This window comes from Pyxicephalus adspersus, chromosome 3 (genome assembly GCF_032062135.1).
Source record: "Pyxicephalus adspersus chromosome 3, UCB_Pads_2.0, whole genome shotgun sequence".
NCBI lineage: Eukaryota > Metazoa > Chordata > Amphibia > Anura > Pyxicephalidae > Pyxicephalus > Pyxicephalus adspersus.
In genome coordinates, this window is record NC_092860.1 from 4,861,341 (window position 1) to 4,882,919 (window position 21,579).

The window sequence follows — 21,579 nt, forward strand, 5'->3', positions numbered from 1 at the left end:
ACAATACAGAGTGGTCTTCCTGATCCTTGTTGACTCTTGCATCTGGTTGTTAGCTCTTGGGCCCAGCTTCTCTTTATCAACATCACTGTACAATCCTATCAGGCCTTCCTGATCCATGTGACTGATTGCTAGCTCTTTGGCCCAGTTTCTCTTCATCAGCATCACTGTACAATACAGTCTGGACTTCCTGATCCCTATTGACCCTTGCATCTGATTGTTAGCTCTTGGGCCCAGCTTCTCTTTATCAGCATCAGTGTACAATCCTATCTGGTCTTCCTAAACCATGTGACTGATTGCTAGCTCTTTGGCCCAGTTTCTGATCTTTAATGACCCCTGCATCTGATTGTTAGCTCTTGGGCCCAGCTTCTCTTTACCAGCAGCAGTGTATAATACAGTCTGGCCTTCCTGCCACTTATTGACATATGCCAGTGATTGCTAGCTCTTGGGCCCAGCTTCTCTTCATCAGTATCAGTATACAATACAGTCTGGCCTTCCTGATCCATGTGACTGATTGTTAGCTCTTTGGCCCAGCTTCTCTTTACCAGCATCAGTGTACAATCCTATCTGGTCTTCCTGATCTTTGTGACGGATTGCTAGCTCTTTGAGCCAGCTTCTCTTTATCAGTATCAGTATACTATACAGTCTGGCCTTCCTGATCCATGTGACTGATTGCTAGCTCTTGGGCCCAGTTTCTCTTCATCAGCATTACTGTACAATGCAGTCTGGACTTCCTGATCTTTATTGACCCTTGCATCTGATTGTTAGCTATTGGGCCCAGCTTCTCTTTATCAGTATCAGTATACTATACCGTCTGACCTTCCAGATCCATATGACTGATTGCTAGCTCTTGGGCCCAGTTTCTGTTCATCAGCATCAGTGTACAATCGTATCTGGCCTTCCTGATCCATGTGACTGATTGCTAGCTCTTTGGGCCAGCTTCTCTTTATCAATATCAGTATACTATACAGTCTGGCCTTCCTGATACATGTGACTGATTGCTAGCTCTTTGGCCCAGTGTCTGATCTTTAATGATCCCTGCATCTGATTGTTAGCTCTTTGGGCGAGCTTCTCTTTATCAGTATCAGTATACTATACAGTCTGACCTTCCTGAACCATGTGACTGATTGCTAGCTCCTGGGCCCAGTTTCTATCTCGCTTTATAATTACAATATATTTCACATGCTGTCACGCCTCCATCCAGGGATTCCTGTCCCCCATCTGCCCCCTCCCCCTCCCTGGGTGCAGATTTGGGGAGGGCTGGGATCACCCCACAGCCGGCCCGGCCTCCCCTCTCATTGGATGCACCGAGCACCGAGCTGTCAGCCCATGTGGCGTGGCCGGCGGAGGATGTCAGACATTTATATAGAGAGAGCAGCGAGAGAGAGAGCACAGAGACAGCCAGGGAGGGACAGAGACAGCCAGGGAGGGGCAGAGACACAGGAGGAGATCACCAACCTGCTCATCCCTACACAGCCCTGCACACAGCAAGGTAAGTGCAAGCTCATTCATTGCTGCTGGGGATCCTCATATCATTGCACCATGGATCTAGATCCCTATGCTATTGCTGAAGATCTGTCAATGGATTGTAGTGCCGGATCCCTGTGTTACTGCTAAGGATCCATTGTTTGATCTCACATTAGTGCCGGATCCCTATGTTACTGCTGAGGATCAATCCATGGATCTTACAGCAGTACTAGATCCCTATGTTGCTGCTGGTGATCTATTCTGTAGTTCTGGATCCCTATGGTATTGCTGAAGATCCATCAATGGATTGTAGTTCTGAATCCTTATGTTACTGCTAAGGATCTATTCTTTGATATCACAGTAGTGCTAGATCCCTAGGCTATTGCTGAGGATCTCTTAATGGATCTCACAGCAATACTAGGTCTCTAGACTATTGCAGATGATCTGTGATCATGAATCCTACTGATGGGGATCTATTCTTTGATCTCACAGTAGTGCTAGATCCCTAGACTACTGCTGAAGATCTGTCCATGGATCATATTGTAGTTTTGAATCCCTATGTTACTGCTGAGGATCTTTCCATTGATCTCACATTAGTGCTGGATCCCTAGGTTACTGCTGGTGATCAATCCATGGATCTTACAGCAGTACCAGACCCCTATGTTGCTGCAGGGGATCTATTCTTTGATCAGTAGTGCTAGATCCCTGGGCTATTGCTGAGGATCTGTGATCATGAATCTTACAACAATGCTGGATCCCTAGGATCTGTCCCTGGTTCTCAGTATGCTTCTGAATCTTTATGTTACTGATGGGGATCTATTCATTCATCTCACAGTAGTGCTAGATCCCTGTAGTATTGCTCTGGATCTTGAAGCAGTGCTGCATCACAAAGCAGTGATGGATCATCAGGCTGCTGCTAAGGATCTGTTCCTAGATCCCTGGATCCATAAGCTATAGCTGTTTCTCTCTATGACCCTGGATCTCATTATTGCTGGATCTCATGGTTACTGTTGATGCTGGATCCCTAAGCCTGACCCTGAATCTTACAGCACTGCTGCATCCCTAAGCTATAGATCTAATGGATCTGAAATACTGACTATTGAGCACACACACACCCCATCACTGATCCCTCATGATCTGATTCTGCAGGTTTTACACTCCATGGCAAACAAAGAGATTTGTCAGGAGAGGGCTGCCCTGCATGGGGTGATATTTGTAGCATCTGATGCCTATTGGTCAGTTTTTGTTACATTGTTTCTAATACAAAGGATGTAAAAGAAGCTTTGTGATCCTGGATTGCAGCAAGGTGTGCCTGAAAAATGACTTTAGCTACATTCCGGTGGATTTATTTGGTAAAGATGATGTGAAATAATGTCTAGTAAATGATGCCATGGCATGATGGGGGTGGCAGATGGCAGTGACTTTGCTGTACGACCACAATGATGCATTAGTGATGCAGAGAGAAGTAGGGCAGCTTGTGCCGGCTCAGACACAGAAAAAAAAATGGAGTAGATGGGAGGAGGGATACGGCAAGGCTGTACCAGCCAGCTTTGGAGGATGGCGGCCTAGAATCCCTCTGCTAGGTGTGGCTGGCATCATTGGAATGATGGGTGAAGAAGGGGACAAGATGGTGGCTTTGGCCTGCAATGGGATGTGGCACATGGAAGCCTGATAGGCTGATTGCTAGGAAAATGGTGAATGTAGCAAGGAGGATGCAGAATGTATTCTGTTACTACCTGGTGATAACGGGAAGGCAGAATTCACCGGTATTGGATGACGTGGTTAAGTAACGGAATGGTTATCTTATCACAGTGCAGATCTCTTCTTCTTCTATGCATGCAGATTGGAATATAATATATACTATATAATGTTTTCAGACGTTTTTCAGGATCACGTGGTTGCACAGTAGGGATTGTTATGTTGGTATAAACATATAACCAAAAGTCAACACCCCCCCAAATTACTAATGCTGGTGGATTTCCATTGAGGAGCACTGATACAGGATTTAGGTAATGGTGTCCTTCCAACCTTGGGGTTGGGGAAGCCCCTTTATGAATGGACCAGTTCATGGTTTGTTGAGTTTGGTATGGAAGGGGCTTGGTGGGCTACACAGATCCTTAACCTCAACCCTACATTTGGATGAGTTGGAATGCCAACTGGGATCTTCTCATCCATTGTCAGTCCCTGACCTCATGGATCTTTGCCAGAATGAGTTGCCAAAGACTCATATCAAAGTCCTGTGGAGTGAAGGCTGTAAAAGTCATGAAAAGAATGGGCAGAGAATCCATAAACCAATGGCCATGGTCTTCCAACCAGCCGGTAGAGTAGACCATTTGTAGAGTATGGCCCTCCTTACACAAAGAAGATGCCAAGATTCTATAGTGCCCACAGAAACTGACTTCTCCTTTAAACTGTCCGTTCCAGAATATAAAATGTGATCTGACCGGTCACTGTGCACAACAAGTAGTTTTCCATTTATAGGCCTTGATAAATGAGCTCCATTGATAGGACAGATTTGCGTCACCGATGCCGAAAAACCGGAACAAGGAAGCTGTGAATATAAAATCATTTAAAACAATGTGAAATTATAATTTTAGAAGCAGGAGAATGGCAATATTTCTGATTGGTGGATGAGAGGTGTAACACTTTCTTTGACTTGCTAAAGAGAACTGGCCATGTGCAGGGATATGAGGATTCATTCTGAAAGTGGACTGACATTTACGCTTCACTTGAATCATCAGAGTTCATGTCAGTGTGGTAAAATTTCGAAAACCAGAAGTTCTTTTTTATCATAAATAAAAAAGTTATTGTTTCCAAACTTAGTCAGCCCATATGGTGTGGTCTGCAACTACCAATCAGAGGTTTTCCTTTATATTCTGTATATTTACAAACTTTACATGGAGTAATCACACATTGATAGGATAGTTTATAGTAAAGTTTACAAAGTTTAAAAAAGTGTGTCCCCCCAATACCCCATTGGTATGAGAACATACAGACACATTGCTCAGGACTGGGCAGCCTGGAACTAAATTTGTACTGGTGGTATGGACCTGGATCAGTGATGGGGGGATCAGATTTTATTGTATTAGATGGGCTAGGGAAGGGGCTAGGGATTTGTTAAAGTTTTGTGAACTTATAAGTAGTTAGGGGTTGGAACCCCCTTGATCAATTTTCAGTGCTTTCAAGAAATAGCCAGTACGCCATATGCAAAAAGAACAAATTTACAATCCCATAGAAGACATATCCAACATTTCATGGATGTCCTCCCTATCATGGTTGCAATACAGAACCCTAAACATATTCTGTATTGTCACCTTTGTAAAGGGGACCTCCATGTCACACCCATCAGATATATTTTATGGAACAGGAGTAAAGCCGTACTTGTTTGTTGTTCCACCTATCCCTATCTATGGATACTTGTTGATGGCACCATTGGCTGTTGGGTTTCTTTGTTGGCTATTAGAGTTGGTGTGGTACAACCCATTGACCCTTTGTTGCGGTCAGTGCCCCTGCTCGTTGCATTTACCTTAATTTTTCCACCATTGTCACCGAGACAGAAAATGCGAGAAAGGAAAATCACCAGAAAAAGAGAAGGAACTCTTCTAATAGGGATATCAGTTTAAATAATAATCATCAAAGAAATGAATTCTCCTCACTTTATTGTATTTCTTTTTGCACTTCTAGTACAAGGTGATGGAAAATCTCTCCAATGGGACACAGAAAGTTCAAATAAAGTAACAGAGTTTTTTTATATCCAAAACTAAAATGAAATGTTTGGGCTATTCATGCGCTTTAAGTTGACCTCTTTCACATGCAGATGGTAAAACAAAAGCAACTGTTCAAGTTATTATAAATGTGTGGCTTTATTTATGATTTAACTTCACCAAATTTCAATCCGACCCACCAGCTTGGTGCCAATGCCACCTGGCAGTGCCAACTGGAATGATGTCTTTAGCTCTCTGGCATTCAGGTCTCCCTTGTGCTGGCGGAATTCCTTTTAATGGTCACCAATGTAAGGGAGGCCTCCCCCTGTTTTAGTAAGGAATTCCCTGAAACCTGTAAATCATTTAGTGGTTCTCTGGTGTGAAAAGATTGATAAATGGTGGCTTAGGGGTATCTCAATGCAGCATGGGATAAGATCTTTGCTCCCTCAATCCTGAAAGCAGGGGGTATATTGCAGTTCCGTTAAAGTAGCAGGGGAGCTAGGGTAACTTAAAAAAGGTGGTGGGGGGCAGGTTTTGTTTTATATCTTGAATGGGCAAGGTGACTTTAATCCGTGCATGCAATGCTTCCAAAGAACACCTGTTTGGTAAAGCTGAACACCTGAGTTTGACCTAAAGTCATCATGTTGTAGACATCATACAGCATAGCTTAGAATGGAGGAAGGAGAAGAAGCAATGCAGTGCAGGGAACATGCCAATAGGAGGAGAAGGAAACTTTCTAGTATATAACTCCAATATAAAGCAATTCTAGTTTTAAAGCCTCTCTCCTATAGGAAGAAGTTACCTATGGCATATAATACATATACTGTACTTTCCCAGAAAAAATGAAACCTGTATGGCTCTTATTGGCACAAAATGGACTTTTGCTTGGCTTTTCCATCTTATATCTATGTGTTTCATAAAACCTTGCAGGCTTTTTGGTAAATATTTTGTAACGTATGGACTAGTTGTGCTCCACGACCATGAAACACAGGAAGCGTGCTGAATTTCCTCGGAGGAATCCCCACCAGGACGAGCCGTAACGGTCTCACACAAATATGCAGCAGGCACACAGTGAAGGGTTTGTTCGTCGTTCTTCATAGAATGGGACGATTGTTGCTCTTCCAACCTGCCAGAGAACTCCTGTATAATGACGCTGCTATCTAGAATCTCCAAGTGAAAATGAGATGATTAGATAAATGGACCGCCAGTCCTACACGAGCCATGCCAGACACTCGTCTTTCCTTCCATCTCAGAGGTTCTGGGTGTCAGTGGTCCATTTATAAAGCAATGGGATTGATTTACTAATCATATAGGCTGTTCACATAGCAGAGTGAATGATACCCCTGCAAGGAATGTTTCACTTTGCTTTAAGAGGAACTAATCTAAAAACAAAACAATTACACTTACCTTTAATCTCACAGGTCCCTCAATGGCGCTGGTCCTTCCCATGATAGGGACTCCTCCTCGTCCCAGCCCTGAGGAAGGGCGCCGCCATCTTCCATCTTCTTCTTTGGTCTTCGTCACTGGATTTCGCACTACGCAGGTGTCAGATTGGGTGACGTAGCCGCTCTGAAGGGGGAACAAAAGGGAGCCGATTTCACTACAAATGCGCGAGATCGACATCTCTTTCCCCTAAGAGGAAATGCCCCGAGATCAGGGCATGCGCAGAGCTTCCCAGGATGTGTGACGTAAGTATCCCGGGAAGCTCTGCGCTCCATTAAGTCTTGATCACCTAGACAGTGCTGCACCATTATTTTTTTTTTTGCACTTACATTTTTACCTTACAGAAGAGTTATCTAAAGGGGTCGTCCACCCTTCTATGTAAACTAAAAATGTTGAGTTTAGGTAAACTGTAATAAATATAGTTACTTTATCCAACCAATCATGAGCAAGGATAATTCCATTTTCTGTAAATTCCTTTGCATGTAATTGAGTATTCTTTGCTAAGTGAATTTTTATTGCATTCATTAAGCTAAGTGAATTGTTCCCTATTAGTCCTAATTCATCTTGGTACATGAACATGTCTTTATTATATGAAGCCCAGTAATTCTGGCATGCAGCAACATTTGCTGATGAAGACTCTTCCATGTGTTATAAATGGCAGTGATTGATGCTCTACCAGAGAATATTGCTGAATAGCAGATTGACGTCTTTGGAAATATTCCTCATAGATGGACAGCTACCACTGATCTACTAACCCGGCACCATTGGTAATAATGTAGATCAACCCATATGAGCTGCATAAAATGGAAAATGTTTGATTTGGGTCGGCTTGTCCACCTTCCACCCCATGGGCCATAGACCCATCTTTCCTTTAGGATACCCAGATTCGTAATTAGAAGGGGAGTATACATGTATCGATATATTTAATATTGTCCTAAATGGTTTCCTACCCTTGATACAGAGGTATATGAAAAATAGACAAAGAGAAGGGTTTTATGGCAAACAAATTTGTAATATTTAATTTCTCATATTACAAAAAAAACAAATATGTACTGATTCCTAATTTCACAGTGGGATCAGTATTAAGCAGGTTAGATCAATGGCCAGCTAGACACTATTCATCTAATAGCATGGCTTATGTGTATCCATCTATTACCTTGCCTTATGTGTAACCATCTTTAGCATGCGTTATGTGTAACCATCTTTAGCATGCCTTATGTGTACCATCTTTTAGCATGCCTTATGTGTACCATCTAATAGCATGCTTTATGTGTATCCATCTAATAGCATGCCTTATGTGTATCCATCTCTTACCTTGCCTTATCTCTCTAGGATACCCTGCATACATCCAAGGCATGGATCCGAATGTGGTTCAGGGGGTTTAGGGGCAGGGAAGGAATGGCAGACATTTGTCCATGGTCAATAAAATTTAGTTAGGATAATATAGTGGGGACATTTCTATCCCATTAAAGAATGGGAAACTAAATGAAAAAAAATGCAAGCATGCAGGTTGTGTATTTCAGAAGCTGCAGGTGATCTCTTCTGCAATAAAGTTTACTTACCTGCCTGTTGGCAATCTTTTTTGTAAAGTACATAGAGCTGCGTATGGGATAAGATCTCCCCCGCGTGCATGTTAACCTCCTTCCAGCCTGGCCATGCAAGATGGGCAATGGCACCTGCGGTGGAGCAAGGAGGAATGAGCGTAATTTATAAAAATGGGATCAGGTTGGTTGTTTTTATTGCAGAAGGGATATCTCCTGCCCCCCAATAAAGAACGTATCTGCTCTCATTTTCCTATTTTAGTTCTGTTTTAAGACAATACAGAATCACCATTACATTATAATTGCTAATTACACAAACTTGCCAATTTTCATTTCTGAACTGGTTTCCGAGCTGACCGTCTTACTATATTCACTTCAATCAGATGTGGAGCAATCCGACATGTTCTGAATGTGGAAAACTACTGGAAGAGCAGAATATCATATATATTTATATGTGTGTATATAACATCCATCTAAGGCTTTGTGCACACTATGGGCCCAATTTATTAAAGCTCTGCAAGCAGGGGTGTAGTGGGGCGGGCATTAGTGGGCACGCAGTGTTCTTACCCAGAAATGGGCATGCGGGCAGTTACATAACAAGGATACATGCTCACCATGGATAGCCTTCACTATTACCGTGCCCCCGTCTGCAAGACTATCATGGGAGAACCTGAGTGATCCAGCAAACCAGAAATAGATTTCTTAAAAATCATTTTCTATTATTCGACAATACTGGACCAGATCCATTCCAGGTTTGCTGGATTGCTCAGGATGATGGGCTATCTTATCCAGTCTTGGATTGCTTTAATAAATCAGGTCTGGTATACTCCAACATGGAGTCCAATAGGCAGGAACATCAGAAAATATTTAGAAATGGAATCTGGCGCACCTACTAATGTGTTGCAGTGAAGCGTGCTGTTATAACATAATTTATGACCCTTGGAATAGAGGGACAACCTACAATACCTAGCGTTGTGTATAACATATGGGGACCGTGTACAATGCCAGGGATCTGGCATGGAATCTGCCAGGAATTAGGACTGGAAGTGAAGTTTTAGTAAAAACATAATTTGCCACTCTATCCTAAACCAGAAAATGTGTTGGCATTAGATAATATTTTATTAATAAAATGCCTGAAGAATGGTCCTGTATACCTTAACAACCAGACACCTTCCCCATTCATAATAAATCATTAAGGAAAAATCTAAACAGCCAATCAGACTTCACTAAAAACTGTCTGGCCCAAAATTTGGATCACCAGAGGGTGACTTTGCAGCAATGATGGGAAATTATTTCTTTTGTTGGGTATTCAGAGACAGGAACCACATGAAGAATGCCTGAACCTAAAGCAACCAATCAGAATTCACCTTCCCGACACTTTCCTACTATCAGAGGACTTTGATTGGTTGCCGTACATGTCGGCCTTTATCTCTGCCTGAAACTTTTAGTTTTGGTAGAATAGTAAAAAGTTTTTTGTCAGGTTGGCTGGAAAGATTCGCCATTTACCAGGTCATTGAGACTAACATCAGCATATATTTTTATAAATAATAAAAATACGATGATTGGTCTGCTTTGAATACATTCAACAGCTTCAAAGCATATAAACCCACTCCCGAACAAATGCAAAATATATTATTGTCATCTAAATGTATCAGCATCATCATGATTGTGCTTTTCATGAGCTGTGCAGAGCTGTGGGAGGGGCCAGTCAGCCCCACCCACTACAGGCTGCAGGTAGAAAACTACAAGAGTGGGCGGATACAAGACCAGTCCCCCTGCACAGGAGAGGAGAGCAGCAGTGACCGGTCTTTATTACAGGAAGCTCCTGCAAAATTAGACTGCACAGAAATACAGACGATTCAAGTAAGAATCTTCGTCTCTTGTGTAGTGTTTGATGATCCTAGAATTCAGCACACTGAGGTTATACATTCACACCCCGGGCTGATCCGGTGAGAGGATTCCTTCTTCTGTGCGATGAAGTCATCTCACAACAGAACGGCTTTGTAGCTGAGATTAATCCCCGGCTGAATCTCATCTCAGACGCTGCACAGAGACGCTTTTTTTTCTCCTCTTTGTCTGGATACATCCATGTGCTAAGATGGAGCTCAGCACCGCGTGCATTCAGGCACAAAATGCCGTCCTTTATGGATGGTGATTGGCGCATTCGTTATCCTGGTCCAAATTCCCACACTGATTCATTCTCTGTCCGTGCCCCAGAATGACCAAGGAAAACAGGGCCCCAATGCTAATTCAACAAAGCTTTGTGCTGCTTTCAGGCGCCGTGAGAGCAATTCACCGCCGGTCGGATGGTGGGCACTTGCTGTGAGCTGCTGTCTCTCCATCGCCTTCCTGGCGACTTTGCTGTATTAAAAGCTGAATTATAATATTTATTATTAAAGGATGTTTATAATATAAAACATGGATTTCATATTAGCCTTCTATGCCATGGCATGGGCAACATAATGTGAGAAGCCGAAGAATCCTGTGCAGCCAAATATTGCTTGTGGACAAGGAGCCAGCTGCATGCTCGGCGGCGGGCAAATTGTGGGCATGATCACACTTTTTATAAAGAAATTCTTATTGTCAAGCATTCATATCCCAGCCTGGACTGCGGGTTGCTGTTGCTTATTTTCTGCACGAAGACGACTTTGTGGGTGTAGGGGAAACCCATGGGGGGCATGTAGGCTCCTTGCAGATTGGGTCATGGCCTTGATTTAAACCAGGACCCACACGATGCCAGGGGAAATGTTGGCCATGCCAGGGCATAGGATCAGGTGAATGTCTATGTTCTCCAGGAAATTCACCCTGAAAATTACCTTGTTAAAGTGCTGATGGGTCTCAAACACTGATATTGGTCTACATGCCCAGCACAAATCTGGCATCGCCTGGCATCATGGGCTTCCCATTCATAGCCAAAAGCCCCCTTTGCCGGCCGGGCCCTCTGCTGTCACCATATATATAGAAAAATACGTGGAGCTCCGGGGACTCCCAGCCCTCGCCGACGAGCAGAATTCCAGCTATTGGCACACAAGCAGCGTGCATGGGGTAATTCTAAGTTTAATGAGCACCATTAAAGTTTGGGGGTTTGTGGCAGCATAAGTGGTATCCCTGCTTACTTACCAGGGGGGTAACATGAACATTTGTACTTTTCTCTAGATCCATAAAACAGATTTTTCCAGGTTCCTGCTCGTATGATTTCACTTTCAGAGTTTTTCGGAACCCCCATCAGGGAGATTCACCATTCACTTTGACTAAGTCAAATATTCTAGTTATTACATTGGAAGGAATTGTGGGGGTATCTTGTTCTGGTGACAATTGTCTAAGACTACATACACACGTGCAATTATTACGACTAACAACCGATCGTCCGATAATCGCTAACAAAAAAACAAAAACGACGTAGATCAACGAGGAATGTCGCTGGAATCTATTGGGAGATGATTGTCCACTAATGTGCAGTGTTCTCCACGGCCCCTTTTAGCTGGGCGCACCACCCGGCACTTTTCAGCAACCACCCGGCTGTTTTTGGGTGGTTACTGATGAGTTTGGTCATAATACAGGAGCTGCCACTCACCTACAATTTCTTCCCACCCAGCCTCAAAAAATTTCTGGGTTGAGCACTGATGTGTGTACGGTCGTTCAATGATCGTGGATTGTTTTGTGATACACTTTCTCCTTTACATGGTGCTTTCTGCATCGTTCAAACAATCATTTCTAGCGTGTGTACATTATTGGTGGATAATATTTGAACGATCGTATCATTACAGCATGTACAGAATCGTGCACAATACCATTGTTCCAAATAATTGTGAAAAAGTTGTTTTTTAAAGACAATTTTTGCACGTGTGTACCTAGCCTAACAGAGGAATTCCCTTACTTTGGAGTGATAGCTTCTCACTTCTTCATCTACATAACAGGAAGTGAGGGGAAATCTCCCTAATGAGATACAGATAGAAACATTTGAATCATTCAAGTTCTAAAAGAAGTTTTGGCCTTGGAAATACTAATAATGCATTGTTTTCATTTTTATTTTATCTTGTTGTCTTTTGAGATTCCCCAGACTGGAACGTTCCTCTAGGGATTGAGATACAAATCTCACGAATTCTCCAGTGTAAAGGTGAAAACATTAGGGAGCTGGGAAAATAATATTTTACACGAGTGCTTTGTTGTTTGTGCAGCTTGGAACTTTCTATGTAACCTTACCCTGAGATTCCTTTCATTATCAAAGCGTCGTTCAGGTATAGGTGATGCTTGGTGGGCTGATATAGAGATTATGGATGGACTGGTTCCATTTTTTGTGGACCTTGTAGCAATGGTCATTCACTTTTTTATTACCAGAAGTCGTAAAGAGATTTAACAACTTTCTCAACCAGGGTTCCTGCAGAGTTTGCTGGGGGTTCCTTGAGAGATTCGGTTTTTCCCATTGACGACCATGCTAATGTATGTCAGCTGATGATATTTAGTGTTTTGCAAGGGATTCCCTAAGACCTAAATATTATTTCAAGGGTTCCCCCATGCTAAAAAAAAAGTTGAGAAAGAATGCTCCAAAAGAAACATAGATCCCAGGTGAAACTCACATTGTCTAGGACCTATTCGCCATTGTGCTTCTCCCCATCCAATCCCACTCCGCCATCTTTGTTTCGGTAGCCGGCTCTCTATTTCTTGTTTTCTATACTGGCTCCACTTAAAATAAACTGACAACAATCTATCTCAGCCCAGGGTTCAATGGAAGTCTGGGGTTCCTCCAGAGGTTGCTAGAGGTTTCTCGAACTGTTGTTGATTGATCTCTTCTTTGATGATGCCAATTCTACATGGCAGTGCCAGCTGCATGACTCTTTTTAGTATTCCACATGGTGGTATTCCAGCCAATGCGCCTTACTGGCCCCCTACCAATGTACTGTGTTGCTTTTTCCCCAATGACCCCCAAAATATGGTTTTAGCAGAGTTCCCCAAGATCTGAAATCTGTTAGGTTGAAAAAGTTGATACTTCCTTTAATCTACAATGGCATTTTAACTACAGTTATATAAATTAGCATTATAAAAGATATTGGTAGCTCTGTCGTTTAATACATCCAATATTCTTTTTAATTTTGAGTATAGAGTTGCTTTATATGTAAAACATTTATTTGCATTATTAGTGAATTAGCCTTTCAGCACCCTGGACAGGGATAGGATACCAGAGAAACTTGTCCACTAGTAGGAAACTTCATAGTTAATATTTAATCCCCTCCAACATGGTGACCACTCTGTGCCTACAAAACAATAAATGGTGGGAAAAAGTCATGTAATATCTCAGCTCCAAAAAAATTCTGAGTTCCCAATCCCAAGTACCCAAGTACCCAATCACAGGACCCTATGCCTAAGGATTTGATCAAGTGATTGCATATGAACAAGGGGTCTGCAATAGATTAGTCTTCTTATATCCATAGGGGTTAATACCTTTGCTGATGGTTAATGAATTATGTTACAGAAGAATTTCATGTTACACCAAGTAATGTACTTTTTTTTTAATTGGGGAATTGGGAAAAAATTGCATGTAGTGGGCCATATTTTGTCATAGTACAATCTTATTTTAAATGCAAGGCCTCCATGTCCTACTGGGCCCATCATGAGTCATGCTGCTGTATTGTTATTTTTTTATGAAGCTGGTTTGATGAATCAAGGGTAAGTTTTGTGTTGGATGTCCATGGTGTAGTAGGTAATATAGTCTAGTTTCATTGTTGTTATATAATTTTATATATATATTATATATACTTATATATTATACAGCACTTTACAGTCTATTCTCATATCACTAACTGACCCCCAAAGAAGCTCACAATCTCATATCCATACCATAGTCATATCTCTTTAATATAGTCTAGGGTCAATTTTGGAAGACAATTAACCTAACTGCATGTTTTTGGAATTTGGGAGGTAACGCACGCAAACACGGGGAGAACCTGCAAACTCCATGCATATATTGTCCTGGCCAGGATTCGAACCTAGGACCCAACGCTACAAAGGCCAGAGTAATGGTTGCAATGGTTCACATCAAACTTTTTTGTAGCGCTGACTTTTTTTGTACCCACACATCTAAACCAGCTACGGTTCGAATAAAATAGAAGTTGTTTTTGTGACCCCCTACTGTCCAACCACATTCTTCCTTTCACTTTCTAATCTGTACTACAAAAATGAAAGCTGGAAGCTGATTGGATCCAGAACACCAGAACATTTCCTCTATCATCGTATCCTTCCTCCGAGCTTCCATCCTCCAGCTTCTATTTCCTACAGTTAGGCTGCGTACACACGTGCAATAATTATCGTCGGAAACTAAACGACTAACGACCGTTCGTCCGATAATCGTTAACAAAAAAAGTGCACGACGATACCAATGAACGAGGATTGTCGCTGGAAACAAACGACCGTCCTGGCGGATCTAATTGGACGACGATCGTTTGCTATCTATTGTGTGTACGGTCGTTGAGTCTTTGTAGATTGATTCTGTGATACACTTTCTCCTTTACATGTCACCCCCTGCATCATTCAAACGATCGTATCTAGCGTGTGTACATTATTGGTGGATTATATTTGAACGATCGTATTGTTACACCATGTACAGAATTGTGCACAATACGATCGTTCAAAAAATCGTGCATAACCGTTGATCTGTTGTTAGTCGTTCGTTTTGTTATGACAATTATTGCACGTGTGTACCTAGCTTTTCTTAGCCTGTTATTAGGGGATAAAGATTGGAGAGGTGACTACACCATTAGCAGAAGGTAGACAATCACATGAACACTGGGAAAAGCGCCCGAAGAACGGACTTTGTGTGTTTTTGTTTTATTTTTATTTTGTATATTTGTAGACTTACCTACATGAGTTCATTTACTGCTGGCAATCTAACATTCTGCAGATAGCGGAGAAGACCATGAACCAGATGTTCCCTCAAACTTTCCCTCGTGGTCTATGTGTTTCAATGGCAGTAATTGGTTCCCACCAGGGAATGTTTGAGGGAATGTCAGATTCCCAGTTTTATAAATAAAGCCCTATGTGTTTTCTGAGCCTACAGAGAATATGGTAATGCTTCTAAGAAGACTTTCCTTTCTTCTAATAACATTTCCAATGACTACAGGTGGTCATGGATTATTGGGTTCTCAGGGTTTAGATGAAGACATCACCCCAAATCCAGATCTTCATTTATATATCTGCAGCCATTTATCTATCAAATGACAACTCTGAGGGTCGGATCTCACGGCTACTTACTTGCTGTGTAATAGGCAGTAACAAGCCTCATGTTTCTGTATGTGGCCATGTAAAGAGGAGAATTGGTATCTAATGAGGAACTTGTTGGATTTGTGTTTTTATGACATTTTAGAGAGTGAGAAAAAGTTGATCGGGGTAGCAGAGTATTTCCTACAATTTCATTATTCAAACTCATATTAACTTGCTATATAACTTGCAGCTCTAAATTCCGATCAGCTTGCTAAATAACACCACAGCGTAAAAAATGTAAACTATTTAAGCCATAGTTACTTCTTTGTACACGGAACCCAACAAACCTTCCTAACCTTGCTGGAACTCATACAATACAAATGTCACACTAGGAGCAGTCTTGTGATATTAAATGTATTTCTTTTCATCAGCAATGATAAATATAAATAAATATATATATATATATAAAAGTCCCTAGTGAAATAAGTGTAGATGCCATTGGGTTCTTTTTTTTTTATGCATATCTTAAGTGTGAATCAATCAGTTCTGGGATACTTCCTCTGATAAGCAGGGGCTGAGCGGTGCTAGACGGCTTATAAGCTTTAACATCCTTTAATGATTGGATTTATTGCTATTTATCTCATATGGATATGATAAAGTTGCAGACTTGTTTGGCTTTATCTTTGTTTGAAGGCTCTGCACTGTATCATTTGCTATAATCTTTATATATTTATTATGCATAGTTTGTCTTTTTAGCTATTTACTTTTTCTGATGTTTTTTGCATTACTTTTTTTTTTTGTACACTGTTTTTTGTACACTTTCTACAGATCAATCAATTTCAAAATCATAGGCAAGTAAGCGTAAGCCCTGTTTAGCTAAAATAATGGAAGACATAGATCAATATGCTACAAGTACTTCACAACAAATAAGTTTATTATATATATATACAGATCAATGAACTATTGTAAATATTATTAAATAGTAGCTATTCATCCAGCCATGGTTTTAGGATTTAGATATAGAAAAGAGGGATTTGCATTTCCTGATCTTACAGAAAGGCTTGTGATTTAGAAGCAACAGTTTCACCCCTTCCCAAATTTAGTTTTCCAAATTCTTTTTAACCATCATAAAAACATAACTGTTTAAGGCAGCTTTTCTCAACTTTTTTGCCTATGAGGATTTCTTTTTTAGGTCTGTTTCCTATCTGCTTATCACCACCCTAAGAAACCTTATACGTCTCACCTGAAGAAACCACTTGGCGAAACGCGTAGGGTAACAAGACGTTTTACACCTTTAAGACGCTTTCGGCTTATACAAAGAATAGAAATTCTCCGTATCGCTCAGTATTCTCCACCCCATGACTTTTTAATGGAAGATGGACGTATAAATGATCTTTATATATGTACTCACCTTTATGAAATATCGGCAGTGAACACTAGCCTTGAAGCCCCTTCTTCTATATTTCTCTTCGTTTCAACGAAATCACAAAATACTTTGTAGCTTTAGGAAACACAACCATAAGTCCTTGTGTTATATAGAATTGCAAAGATTCTATATATCAAGTTGTGTTTCCCAAATTCTTCATAATAGTTGTACTTTTTTTCCATTGTATGTATATATTCAGTACTTGTTATATTCAAAAGTTGGTGCTGATCTCCTTTTTGTAATCCACAGCCTGACCATGGAGGAAATCGTGATAGCGGGAATAGCCGGAAGGCTGCCAGAATCAGACAATCTGCAGGAATTCTGGGACAACCTCATACAAGGAGTAGATATGGTAACGGAGGATGATAGAAGGTGGAAGCCGGGTAAGCGATATTTTCTTCTATTGTGACTTTGTAGCGGATAAGGAGGGAAAAATATTTCTTTCAAGAGGAGCATTGTGGATGTTACCGGTAAATAGAGACTGCTAATGGACAGACAGGTACATTTGTAATCAAATATTAGATCTGTATTTATTGGTTAATAACACAATGGGCTTTTTTACTAAAGGAGTATTTAAAGATTCTCTGACTTCAGCCATCCAATCACATGCAAGCAAAATTATATTTTATACTTTTACGATTGTGTGTTTTTAGTGATTTTTCAGCACATTTGCTAACATAAGTGATCATTTCCTTTTAGAATGATAATTCACTGTGCTAAGTGACCTGCCTGACCTCTATAAGTAGATAAACCCAATGTCTGGCCATGTAAAGAGAGTGATCATTTCCTTTTAGAATGATAATTCACTGTGCTAAGTGACCTGCCTGACCTCTATAAGTAGATAAACCCAATGTCTGGCCATGTAAAGAGCAATTATGACTGCAATGTATATATTTATAAACATACAATTGAGAATTCTTTTACACACCTATTGATTAGATTATGTGCATTAGAGGAACTAGAAGTCAGAAGTTAGAAGTTAAAGGACATGTAACCATTGTTACCTGCAGAATTTCTCTAGCTTCTCTTTTTATAATTAATAACTTACCATTCCTTGTTTTGCCGAGTGATTCTGTTTGGAGGCGGCCATATTGGTAGAGACAGGCTTTTTTTCCTTGGAGCTGCCCCTCTGATAGCTGGGGTCTGATAACTGATAGGAAAATAATAAAAAAATTGGTAGAGGAAGCAGAGAACCACAGAATAGATCAGGAGCAGGGAGATCCTTGCGTTGCAGCTCTTCAGGTTCAGCTTCTTCTCCAGCATGGAGAACAGCATTGGTGACATTTACAAATCTCACTGCAAACACAGGCAGCAAAACATAAACTTACAGGGGCATCAATCCCACCCTACTCTGTCAATAACAACAACATTTCCTCTACATACACTTAAATAATTGGAGTCAGAGGCCAATCAGGGGTGCAAAAGAAATCAGTTTAAAATAGTTACATATTTATCAATTTATTTTTCTCAGGTCTGTACGGCTTGCCAGCCAGGAATGGGAAACTTAAAGAAATCAACAAATTCGATGCCTCGTTCTTTGGTGTCCACCCCAAGCAAGCTCACACCATGGACCCACAGCTCCGCTTACTTTTAGAAATTTCTTATGAAGCCATTGTAGATGGAGGTAAGAGAGATGATGGTCTGGGTTGGATCAATATAGTAATGCATTGATAGGTTTGCTTGTTTTTTTATTATTTTTTTTATAGTTATGTCCAGGTGATATGGCAGCTTAGGCATTTGCCTGGCATCTGTGGGCTGATTTGAGTTCCTCTATTGGTCATCTTTCCTTGTCCCCCCCTTTCTTACGTGCTTTGTCTTTTTTTTAGGAATTAATCCATCAGATCTACGTGGTACAAACACAGGGGTCTGGGTGGGCGTCAGTGGGTCAGAAGCAGGTGAAGCTTTCAGTCGTGATCCAGAAGAACTGCTCGGGTACAGCATGACAGGATGCCAACGTGCCATGTTTGCCAACCGTATATCCTACTTCTTCGACTTCAAGGGTAAACTTTGGTTCATCTACATACTACTCCCTATTACTGGACGGTATTTCATCTAACACTTCTTTTTCCTTTTTAGGGCCCAGTTTGGCCATAGACACAGCTTGTTCCTCCAGTTTACTGGCATTAGAAAACGCATACAAGGCTATTTACCACGGGCAGTGCGATGCAGCCATTGTAGGTGGTGTAAACCTGTTACTAAAACCCAACACGTCAGTTCAGTTTATGAAACTCGGGATGTTGAGCCCTGATGGGACCTGCAAGTCTTTTGATGCCTCAGGTAGGTAAACAGTGGCACATGTGGAGAAACCTTATTACGACCTGGCCAATAATTTCCAACATGGCGGCCAATGGAAGCTGAAGCTGCTCATTCTATATAAAGTTAAAAAAAGCAAAATGCTATGTGGCTCATGTTGAGATATATCATCTTATACCTTTATTGGTAATGGTATAATGCTGGGACCAAGTTGAGGAAAGGTTAACTTTAGTATGGTCAAACGCAACTTTTATTTTAGGGACCAATAGAAGCAAAAGTCAAACTCAATTTTTAAGTAGGTAATGAGGCAGAGGGAGAGTGATGGTTGATAGTCCTCCAAGAATTTGTCCCGGAGCTACCTCTTTTGGTATAAATATGAAGTAAAAAAGAGGAACGAAAGAAAGGGATTCTGCCTCCAAAGTTGTATTGGTGTAAAACATACACAAAAGTTTTCATACATAATTATCCAACAAATTACATATGAGCATATATCCAGTCTAATTTAGTTTAATAAATTTTTATTAGAATTTTCCAGAACATACAAATAACAGATGATGGTAAAGTAAAACTGCCATTACATTTAGAAAAAGAAAACATAGACAACATAAAAAACATAAATTGACTTTGCAACAAAAACATAAAAATAAAACAAATACAAGTAAAATGGGTGTACTCGGAACCTGCAGTGTAGTTGAGGGGGGGTGACTATTCATCATAATTTAAAAAGCCTGCGGTCTAAGTCAGGAGTGACATGATGGTCCAGCCAAGGTGTCCAAACCTTGTAGAATTTAGGAATAGAATCATTGGCAATAGCAGACATTTTTTCCAGCACCATTGTGTCCGATAATCTGGACATTACTGCCTGAAAATTGAGGGAAGGTTTCTTCCAAGCTGCTGCAATCACCTGTCGTTTGGCTAGATCTAGTCTAATTTAAACGGTACTGGACTGGAGTATATATGTATTCTAGACATCAAATTCTGTCTAAATTGTAATTGATAACCATAAATAGGCCCGACGCGTTTCGCCTCAAGGGGCTTCCTCAAGGGAGTGTAATCTTTAAAGACTTTGTATACAGGTGCAAGACATATAAGAACAACATCAAAAAGTATAAATATATGTGGGTAACGTACACACACTCTAATTTATTGAATTTTTAGGTATCTTAGCTGCACCTATTGTTAGGAGGTACGCTCAATAAGCTCATAGCTGTGCAGTCTTTTACATAGATCCCTGACTTCAATCCTAATGTATATTACCTGTGGACCAAGCAACAGTTATGAGCCAGATCTTCTCATCCAACATTGGTATCTGACCTCACAAATGCTCCCCAGACATAATTCTTAAATCTTATGGAAAGCCTTTCCCAAAAGAGTCAAAGCTGGAAAGGAAAAGTGACATTTTTAATAATTTCTCTGGTTTTGTAATAGAATTGAATTTATAATAGAATTGAGATGGTCTGGTGTCCATAAGGTGTATTTTTGGAGTCTAGGGAGCACAAAGTGCAGAAAGCCAACATTGGTGCGTAGCAAGTCATCTATGGGTAACCAAAGATCTCCACCAGCTTTTGGGCAATAGATTATTGGGTATTGTTATATTTCTCTGTCTGTGTGTAATTCCCAGGGGAATAGGCTCCTCTTAGATCACACATGTACAAGTGAAGACATGCCGAGTACAATGAGATTACACGTCTGTGTCATACTATAGTCGCTGTCACTCACACCCAACTCCATGTCTCTCTAAGGAAACGGATATTGTCGCTCCGAAGCTGCCTGCGCTGTGCTGGTCACAAAGAAGTCAATGGCAAAACGGGTTTATGCTACAATACTAAATGCTGGAAGCAATACAGATGGCTATAAAGAGCAAGGTGTGTAACATGAAAGAGAATGCATGCCTTTGTTTTCATGTCAATGAGCTCTGTCAATCCACAAAAAATGTCACATACAAAAGTAGGTAACCTATTAAAGGCTCAGCCAACCCAACTGATATTTAAGCTTTTAGTAGATGCTGGAAAGGTAAATTACTGGAAAGTTTCTTTAGATTCTTAAGCCATGCACATGTCAAGGCAATGAAAGTGATTAAACAAGTTTGTGGCTGTATTAGTTTCGTTTCTATTAGCAGTCACTCCAATGTATTGACTTGGTTGTAATGTAAAAGTGATCTGAGCAGCTTATAGAACTTGAATGTATTTAATATCTCTTTATTTAACACTAATATCTATTTATTAATATTATTATTTATTATTATTATTATTATTATTAGGATTCCTATTATTATTAATAAACAGGATTTATATAGCGCCAACATATTACGCAGCGCCCTATGATTCCTTACGGTATTCTTTACTGCAGATACAGATATGATGAACAGTTGCACAAACATTATGTGACCGCTGCAAGGATTCTGCTGCAATGTTTTGGGCATTTTAATTAATTTTTATACTATACATTTTGATTTTTTTCCTATATTCATAGGATATGGGCTGGCAAAACAGTACTATAGTATATAGTATATATACTAGTATATATTACTATATTGTAATGATTTTGAGTCATT

General features: G+C 40.6%; 1 protein-coding gene across 1 annotated transcript in view; it reads left to right on the forward strand.

Annotated features, from left to right (window-relative positions):
* Positions 1-1,322: 1,322 nt before the first annotated feature.
* Positions 1,323-21,579, forward strand: part of FASN (fatty acid synthase) — a gene marked incomplete in the record, with an annotated part of 66,339 nt that continues 46,082 nt past the window's right edge. The window contains 6 exon segments of the mRNA XM_072403382.1: positions 1,323-1,489; positions 17,022-17,155; positions 18,244-18,396; positions 18,599-18,772; positions 18,849-19,049; positions 20,768-20,890. Coding sequence (XP_072259483.1) covers positions 17,029-17,155; positions 18,244-18,396; positions 18,599-18,772; positions 18,849-19,049; positions 20,768-20,890 — 778 coding nt within the window.